The sequence below is a fragment of the Ranitomeya variabilis genome, chromosome 2, assembly GCF_051348905.1.
Source record: "Ranitomeya variabilis isolate aRanVar5 chromosome 2, aRanVar5.hap1, whole genome shotgun sequence".
NCBI lineage: Eukaryota > Metazoa > Chordata > Amphibia > Anura > Dendrobatidae > Ranitomeya > Ranitomeya variabilis.
Window position 1 is genome coordinate 488,746,773 of NC_135233.1, and position 9,460 is coordinate 488,756,232.

Here is a 9,460-nt window from a genome sequence, read left to right on the forward strand (position 1 = left end):
AACGTACTGTGTGAGCCACTTATTCCAGTTGTCCTCCACCGAACAAAGCAGTGCCACCAGTTTACTCCTGTTACCAGTTTAGAACTGCATTGAGCCAACTTTTTTATTTTGGGCCTAGTAAGTCTGTCTGCGCCACTCCTACTAATCATCCTCCGCTGACCAAAACAATGCTGCCTGTGTACCCGTTACCCATTTTGAACTGCATTGAGCCTACTTTTTTATTTTAGGCCTAGTAAGTCTGTCTGCGCCACTCCTAGCAATCGTCCTCCGCTGACCAAACCAGTGCTGCCTGTGTACCCCTGTTACCCATTTTAAACTGCATTGAGCCAACTTTTTTATTTTAGGCCTAGTAAGTCTGTCTGCGCCACTCCTACTAATCGTCCTCCGCTGACCAAAACAATGCTGCCTGTGTACCCGTTACCCATTTTGAACTGCATTGAGCCTACTTTTTTATTTTAGGCCTAGTAAGTCTGTCTCCGCCACTCCTAGCAATCGTCCTCCGCTGACCAAACCAGTGCTGCCTGTGTACCCCTGTTACCCATTTTAAACTGCATTGAGCCAACTTTTTTATTTTAGGCCTAGTAAGTCTGTCTGCGCCACTCCTACTAATCGTCCTCCGCTGACCAAAACAATGCTGCCTGTGTACCCGTTACCCATTTTGAACTGCATTGAGCCTACTTTTTTATTTTAGGCCTAGTAAGTCCGTCTGCGCCACTCCTAGCAATCGTCCTCTGCTGACCAAACCAGTGCTGCCTGTGTACCCGTTACCCATTTTAAACTGCATTGAGCCAACTTTTTTATTTTAGGCATAGTAAGTCTGTCTGCGCCACTCCTAGCAATCGTCCTCCGCCTAACAAAACAATGCTGCCTGTGTACCCCTGTTACCCATTTTTAACTGCATTGCGCCTACTTTTTTATTCTAGGCCTACTAAGTCTGTCTGGGCCACTCCAGTCCAGACAATCGTCCTCCGCTTAATAACGCTCTGCCGCCTGTGTACCCCTGTAACCAATTTTAAACTGCATTGAGCCAACTTTTTTAATTTAGGCCTACTACCTGTGTCTGTCTGCGCCACTCAATACAGCTGTCCTTCACTGCACAAAGCAGAGCCTCAATTTGCAGCGGATATCACATATTAAAGTGCATTTGGCCTACTAGTTTGGTTGGGCCTACTAACGGTGTCTGCCGCTCCTTGGTATTCTCCTGTGTTTTTCTCCTGAGCTTCAATCTTCAGGCTTTCGGCCTATAGGAATTTTAAAACTGCATTTGGCCTACTGGTTTGGTTCGGCCTACTAACGGTGTCTGACGCTCCTTGCTGTTCCCCTCCACTGAACAAAGCAGTGCTGCCTGTTTACTCTTGTTACCAATTTTGAACTGCATTTAGCCTACTTTATTCTTTGGGCCTATATCTGTGTTTCCTCCTCATCCTGCCCATTGCCCAGCCACTGCTAGATGAGTCTGCCGGTACATTGACCCAGACCACTACATTCCCTTTGCACTCTACATAGCCAGTATCTGACCCTGCAGAAAGTCTGGTTCCCCTTCCCTCATACTATACCACCTTACACGGGGACAAAGAGGAAGGTGCAGATGAAAGTGCAGGTTCATTCAACAGGTGGGGGGGGGCATACTCGTTGGCGACGTCACTGGCACAGGGCCCCTCATAGTACGCAAAAGTGTCTCTGCCGGTGGGAGGCGCCCCCGCCGTCAATCACAATGCCGTACTTTGAGGGGCCCTGTGCCAGGGGCAATGCGAACGAGTGTGCCCCCCCTGCTTGCTCAGGATCACAGCACTTGCAAAGTTGAAATACTTACCTCTCCCTGCTCCACCGCCGTGACGTAGTCCGCGTTTCCTGGGTCCACGAAAAACTTGAGCCAGCCCTACTCCCCCCACAACTGTTGCCAAATGACCCCTAAATTTTCAATGGCTAACTATTATTATGAGGTAAATTAAGATTGACAAGCTTAAGTAACAAGAATTGATGTTTTTGGCATTAAAATGGGCTCTGTTGGTGTTTTCCTGTCCTCCACTCACTCCCGACTTTGATTCTCCATTGACTTGCATTGGGTTTCGTGTTTTGGTCGGATCCCCGACAAAATAATCGGCCGATTTCACCCGACCCGACTTTTGACAAAGTCGGGTTTCATGACACCCGACTCGATCCTAAAAAAGTAAAAGTCGCTCAACCCTAATTTCATATTTACATGCTTTAGCACTACAGAATGCAACTGTATTTGTTTTCTATGTATAGAGATGGCTGCTCTTAGTTCGCACCTGTACGCACCTGTTTTCTGAATTGGAAGTGTCAGTCTTATATTATTTGTATATTGGCTCTACGAATAAGCAGTCCGCCTTCCATACCGTGGCAGTATTAATGGCAGAAGGATCTTATCTACCCATAAATTCAGGTTTTAACATAAGAGAGGTGTTCACACTAGGCAGGTTCCCAGCAAATCGTTGTCGTTGGCTTCTGGGTATGCATGAATTGGCCAAATTATGTGCTAAGTATCTAAATTTTTTCTTATTATACAGAGCAGTAATGCTATTCATATTTCATATATTTCATATTTACATGCTTTAGCACAACAGAATGCAATTTTATTAGTTTATTAATAGAAACAAAATGACCCCCTTTATAATTAAGCTATATTAGTTTCCATAACTATCCTTGGGTCTCACTTTTAAAATTTAGGATGTCAGGGGTGAATATGGCTATTTGTCCCTTGTCTTTAGTAACTGGCCCACAAATAATGAATTATTCTACAAAAATATTTAAATTACGGTCCCTATTATGCCTCACCCTAAAGTACACCACACATTTTTACTTTTGCTGGTATATTTTGGTGAAATCGGTAACAATTAATGGAAGTGGTTGTAGAGGAGAAGACTGGGCTGTGGGTGCTGACAAGGCACCGGGTCCAGAACTGCTGGGGCCGAGCCTACTGTTGCAGAGGGGAAGAAGATTGAGGACGGAGCAGTATAGAGGGGGAGTGGTGAGCCAGGGGATTATAAGATGGTTTGCGTGGGAAAAGAGAGGGGGCTTCCCGCCAGAGAGGAGTGTCAGTGAGGACCGATGCTGAGCCACGAGAAAGGATAGGTCGCTCGGCAGCGATAAAGGTCGGGTGCAGCAAGGATCCTTAGACTTTGTCAAGCGTGCGATGGAGTATACGCCAAGTGGAGGATTGCCGTGGACTGCTCTTGGCTGTGCAGCAGCCTAATGGACTAGGGGCTTAGCTGGTCAGACCGGTGACCACCCGCTGCTACCAGAAGTGAGACCGACTTGATAGGCGGAGAAGCTGGAAAATGTCAGCCCCGGCCTCAGCCGGCAGCAAGCCCCCCAACCCAGGATAAGAGACAGGCACCAGAGTCACACCATGTGAAATTGATAGATATATAAACTGCCACCTTGAGTTGTTCTTCTCTATATTCCTCGATATTCATCTGAATTATTCCCTTTTGCTCCCTGCAAGTAGGTTATCTCTGTCACAATTAAATTAGCAATTGTTTTCCCCAGCTAACATTGCTCTGTGCCTCTGTGTCGCTGCATCCAATTACCTGTATTACATGGTCATCAGAGATTGTTACCCGACTGATTGGAGGGGAGAGCCTCAGCGTTAGGAGTAGTGATGAGCGAATATACTCGTTACTCGAGATTTCCCGAGCATGCTCGGGGGTCCTCTGAGTATTTTTTAGTGCTCGGAAATGTAGTTTTTATTGCCGCAGCTGAATAATTTCCATCTGTTAGCCAGCATAAGTACATGTGGGGTTTGCCTGGTTGCTAGGGATTCCCCACATGTACTTATGCTGGCTAACAGATGGAAATCATTCAGCTGCGGCAATAAAAACTAAACCTCCGAGCACTAAAAAATACTCGGAGGACACCCGAGCGTGCTCAGGAAATCTCGAGTAACGAGAATATTCGATCATCACTAGTTAGGAGTCCTGTTATTATAGTTTCTAACCCATTCCTTTTCTCGGGGGGGGGGGAGCCATTGGTTTCATTTACTTAAGCACCAAGATACCTTGTCCAGGTCTTGATGATGATATTAATAAATATAACAAAAAGCAGTTCTGTATATGAGAAGAATCTAACCAAAAGCAACATAGATGTTTTACAAATTTATTTGTGCAATTAAATTGTCACTAATTTGCATTGATGATAAAAGAAAGTGTGTAGATACAGTGACTTTCTCTAGAAAGGAGTAGATGATGATTCCACTCCTCGGGCCTTGGTTTACAGTTGTGCTGATTTCGGACATCCAGGTCTGGATCACACATGAGAGAGGAGAAGACCAGGAATGTGTGACATGTGATCTGTGTAGTTGAAGTTTTCCTGGATTCCTACAGCATCGCGATCAACCATTTGGCCTTCTGTCTGACCATGGGCAGGAAGGTGAAGGAGCAGCCGCTTCCTTCCGTCTGTCCATGGTCTTGTAGGTGAAGCAGCAACCACTGCTTTCTGTCTGTACATGGCCAAGTAGGTGAAGGAACAGCCGCTTCCTTCTGTCTGTACTTGGCCTACTAAGAGAAGGAGCAGCAGCTTCCTTCTCTCTGTACATTTTCTATAAGTGTAGGAGCAGCCGCTGCCTACTGTCTGTCCATATCCGGCATGTGAAGGAGCAGCCGCTTCCCTTTTTCAGTCCATAACCGGTAGGTGAAGGAGCAGCCGCTTCCCTTTTTCAGTCCATAACCGGTAGGTGAAGGAGCAGCCGCTGCCTTCTGTCTGTATATGGCCAAGTAGGTGAAGGAGCAGCCGCTTCCTTCTGTCTGTACTTGGCCTACTAAGATAAGGAGCAGCAGCTTCCTTCTCTCTGTACATTTTCTATAAGTGTAGGAGCAGCCGCTGCCTACTGTCTGTCCATATCCTGCATGTGAAGGAGCAGCCGCTTCCTTCTTTCAGTCCATATCTGGTAGGTGAAGGAGCAGCCGCTGCCTTCTGTCTGTCCATATCCTGTAGGTGAAGGAGCAGCCGCTACCTTCTGTCTGTCCATATCCTGTAGTCTTCTCTTTACCACCACATTGTAGATGAATCGTCCAGATGGTGACATAGCAAGTATAGCTGAAAGAAGTCCTTCAATTTCAGCCTTTAATTACTTGCTATGTTGATCCAGAGGAAGGCGAAAAATAACCCCGAGGACTCGTTGTTGGATTATCCTCATATCAAGGGAAAAAAATTCCTTCCTGACCCCAAATATGGCGATCGGAATAAATCCCTGGATGTTTGGTGCTCAAATCTACGTGGATCTTATGTGGTGGAAGCTCGGTAGGTTTGTCACAGTCCAGTAAATAAGAAAGTCCAGTTTAGTTGTCTCATCCGATAAATGTAAATCTTCATTCCTGATGTTACTGGAATGGGGCTGATTGTTATCAGCCTAATACTCCTGCTGTAAGAAGAGAAATACACACGTCTGAGAATCAGCTCCTCACATTCAGTATATACAGGGTACTGGGGGATATAACAATAAGGGGTATAGTGGGTAAGTGTGTTACTGGGTAGTGATAACATTATGGATGTCTGTATGTGTTGTACTTACATAGTAATATGGGAATGGTGGCTCGGATCTGCCGCACTCCACATCGCTCCAGTCTATGTAGCAGAAGAATGGGTGGGATCTGATGGATGATGTAATGGCCAATCGGGCAGATGGAGTTCTGCAGAGAAGCTAGAAAATGAAAGAAACCATTAGTCATTAGATTATTATTAGTGATAAGTTATTACACAATGTCTATGGACTGTCCACGTCTTATCTTCTATCTTCATCTCATCTTACTCACCCCTTTTATGATATCAATGGTATTAATGCAAATCCCTGGTGGAAAATAAAGGATTTGCTCACACACAGACTCGTGGTAATCATCCAATGAGCCTTCGCTATAGAATGGCCGGCTACCTACACTCATCATATATAAGATGACGCCGAAGGAAAATGAGTCTGCCAGATGGGTGTATCCTTGACGGTCCATTATCTGTGGAAACACAAGATTGGAGAGGAGCTGAATATACCGGAAAGGGGATTTACACACAGAGACAATGAGGACCGGTCTGTGATTACGTATGAGCAGGATACATTGGGATCAGATTATCCCTCAGTCCTACTATCAATCACACAGAGATGTTCCTTACCTCAGGCGCTATGTAACCCTTAGTGCCAGTAAACTTATTCACTATGCCATTCTCAAACACATTAATGGCTGAACAGCCAAAGTCTGAGATTTTGATGTGTCCGGTGTCTTGGATGAGGATGTTATCTGGCTTCACGTCACTGCAGGGAGAAGGAGCAGACACTGATTGTGAGGATAATTCATCAAAAGAACTTTCTACAATAAGGAGACAACAGAGAGTCACAGGTGACAGATTTATGGAGGTGAAATGATTACCTATGTATGACGCCGTGTTCATGTAGATATTGGAGTCCACACACCATCTCTGCCGCAAAGAGTCTGTGGAGTAGAAAGTAAAGGGTGGATCAGTGGTTACATACACAATCATACAGAGAACATGAGGAGATCACACACGTGTCCTTTTCACGTCATTATTTTCTTCTGTGTCATAGTCCATAGTTCATGGACTACAATGTGCGAGAAGTGGATTATTAACATTTAGTACAAGTCATTTACCTTGTTGTCTGTGTGTTAAACAACTTTGAATCTTTCATGTGGTTAAACAGGTCTCCTCCGGCCATGTAGTCCATGGCTATTCCATAATCGACTGGTGTCTCCATATACGCCCGCATAGACATTAGGTAGGGGCATCCGGCAGCCATTCTCATGACTTCTAGCTCTCTTGAGAAAATGTCCTCCCTACAAGAACTCTTGTCCATGATCTTAATGGCCTGCAGTCCTTCATTGACCAGATCTGATACCAAGATGACCTGTAGAAAAATCACAGCAGATCAGACCAAACGCCCATCTATTATTGTGTAATATTTCACTAGTTTATCCCAATTATCATCACATATGAATATCCTGTAATGAGTATGTCCATCCTTCCTGTGTATCTGTGCAGGATACATTGGAGGAGGATAAATTCACACTTACTTTTCCGTAGCCTCCCTGTGAAAGAATTTTCTGAAATTTAAGGCTGGCAAGGTCAATAGTATTTGGAATGTTGACCATTTCTGTCATGGGTGAAATACACATTCTAGCTTCACTCGGGTCTTCTGCTGGCATGGCTGCTATGTCACAAGGTATCAGAAGACTTCCATCTGCTGAGATGATACAAGATTATTAACTCCATTGCGAGCACATAATGGAAATGCTTGTCATATTGTGCAGTAAATTTATGGAGCGGGTTCAGGAGCTGAGCCTGTGCCGTACCAGGCAGAAGGCTTTTTTTTGCATTTTTTGGGGGGCTGTATCCACCTAACCAATTGCAAAAAAAAATATCACAATGTTCTGTCTACAATCAATGAATAATCAATATCAATAATAACTACAGCTTGCCACGCAAAAAATCACACAGCTCCATCTTGTAATCAATATCAAAAAGTTACAATGTCTTAGAATATGGGGACACGAACAACTTTATCAATATAATTCCTCATTATCTGTTAAAATCCCCGCCGCATGTTCAGCATTATCATAGTTGAAACTGAAGTGGAGAAACATTTTGTGAGGTAATTTCCACCACAAATGAATGAACACAGTAAAAAAAATGGAAGAATCACTTTTTTCCACAATTTTATCAGTTTTTGAACTTTTTTCCCTGTTTTCCAGGAATAGTGTCCTGCAAAACTACAGCTCAGCCCAGTAAAAAAACAAGTCCACATATTGCTACATTGGCAGAAAAAAAAATAAAATAAAAAGTTATGGGCTTTCGAAAGCTGGAGGGAAAAACGGAGTATTACCCTGTCAAGAAGGGGTTAACAAAAATAGCTCCAGAGCATATATTATAATTGTAAACTGAATTATGTAATTGAGCAGGAAATGTCTAATATTTGTGCTCTCATTTATCAAAACAGTCCAATAGCAAAATAACTCCTGTTGCCCATAGCAACAAATCACAGCACAGATTCCATTTCTTAACATTCTATAGAACAATGAAAGTCGCATAGTGATTGGTTGCTATGGACAACAAGGACAGTTGTTCTGCACTTTTGATAACTGAGGCCAGAACATAATATTCGGAGTATAATCCCCCTCACCCCAGTCTTATTATACAGAGCAGTTTCCATCTTACCTGGTTCCCCTTTATCCAGTGATGTTTTAGGTGGAGAATCACTCAGCTGTTTGTTCTCTGGGATGGAGATGTTCTCAGCTGATGTCCTGGACCTCTGTAATGCATCATTCTCATTTATAATGGTCCTCTCCAGGGTTGCCGTTCTTTGTAGGGTTAGTGTCTCCAGACTTTCAGAGCTGGAGGATGTGACATCTCTCGGTGTATCTTGGAGAACCTCGTCCAGCTCTAACTCTGCGCTGATGTTTCTCCGCTTGTTGAGGATGGCATCTTTGCTCTTCCTCCGCATTTCAGGGACCAGATCTCTAATTTTTGTGAAGGAGATTATATTGGCCCTCTGACGCTCAGCGGAGGCTGCAGAGTGAGACTCCATGAGGTTCTCCATATTCCTTTTCTCTGTAAGGATCTCATGTCTTTTGGTCTTCCTCATTTTCTCCAGAGTTTGACGTTTGGACGCCATTTCTGAGGCGTCAGTGTCCATGTCTGGTAGAATAAAGTCTTTTCGCCCTAAAGCGAACAATGGTACTGGCTCTTCATTTATTCCTCTCTTCTCTCTCAGAACCCGATCTCTTTGGGCTCTTCTTCTCTCTTTATCCATTTTGTAATCAATTTTTGCTTCGTTTGTCACGAAAAACAAAAGGGGCTACCTCACCCTTGGGAGTCTGTAAGGCAGTGATTCCCTTAGGCAGTAACACTGGAATATAGAATGTGATGATGTCATCACATCACTTGTGACATCCGTCTAATTATGATGCCACCATGAGAGAGATGATAGAGAAAGATAGATGGATAGATTTCTTCTTTATAGATGGATAGATATCAAATTTGGAGGATGCGAACCAAACTTTTGCTGATGTATACACACATAAATAAATATATATATATATATATATATATATATATATATATATATATATGCACTGTGCGCTCACTTTGTATATTTGATGAAACATTTAATTATTGAACAACTACAGCGCTGTCAGATAGTTCAAGAGATTGATAAACCCAAACCCTGAATATTTAGGGAAATAACAATGAGACTTGGTCTTTCTCATAAGAATATCTTTATGCAGAATTATTATTGTTTTTTTAACTCGTTTCTTGAAGAATTCTGTATAATAAACGTTACAAACATGCAGCAATGAGATACAAATCTGAATAATGTTACAAATATCTGTAAATATTCATTTTAAAACCATGTTGCAGGAATTGTATTGTACAATTAACAATAGATGACTGCAATACAGTAAAATATATTAATATATAGGACATTGCACTCATCTGC

General features: G+C 43.2%; 1 protein-coding gene across 1 annotated transcript; it reads right to left on the reverse strand.

The window, feature by feature from the left end:
* Positions 1 to 4,105: 4,105 nt before the first annotated feature.
* On the reverse strand, positions 4,106 to 8,908 carry LOC143809642 (serine/threonine-protein kinase Sgk1-like). Its single transcript, XM_077292696.1, has 8 exons — positions 8,179 to 8,908; positions 7,038 to 7,207; positions 6,618 to 6,871; positions 6,378 to 6,440; positions 6,124 to 6,262; positions 5,775 to 5,966; positions 5,534 to 5,662; positions 4,106 to 5,383 (listed from the first exon to the last, which is right to left on the reverse strand). Exons 1-8 carry the CDS (start codon positions 8,771 to 8,773, stop codon positions 5,372 to 5,374), a joined length of 1,554 nt encoding a protein of 517 aa, XP_077148811.1. The 5' UTR covers positions 8,774 to 8,908; the 3' UTR covers positions 4,106 to 5,371.
* Between the last annotated feature and the right edge of the window lie 552 nt (positions 8,909 to 9,460).

Coding starts and splice junctions, on each gene's coding strand:
- LOC143809642 (XM_077292696.1), bottom strand. CDS start 8,773: ATGGATAAAGAGAGAAGAAGAGCCCAAAGAGATCGGGTTCTGAGAGAG. Junction 5,967..6,123: donor AGGGTTACATAGCGCCTGAG/GTAAGGAACATC, acceptor GTGTTTCCACAG/ATAATGGACCGTCAAGGATA. Junction 5,663..5,774: donor CCATTGATATCATAAAAGGG/GTGAGTAAGATG, acceptor TTCATTTTCTAG/CTTCTCTGCAGAACTCCATC.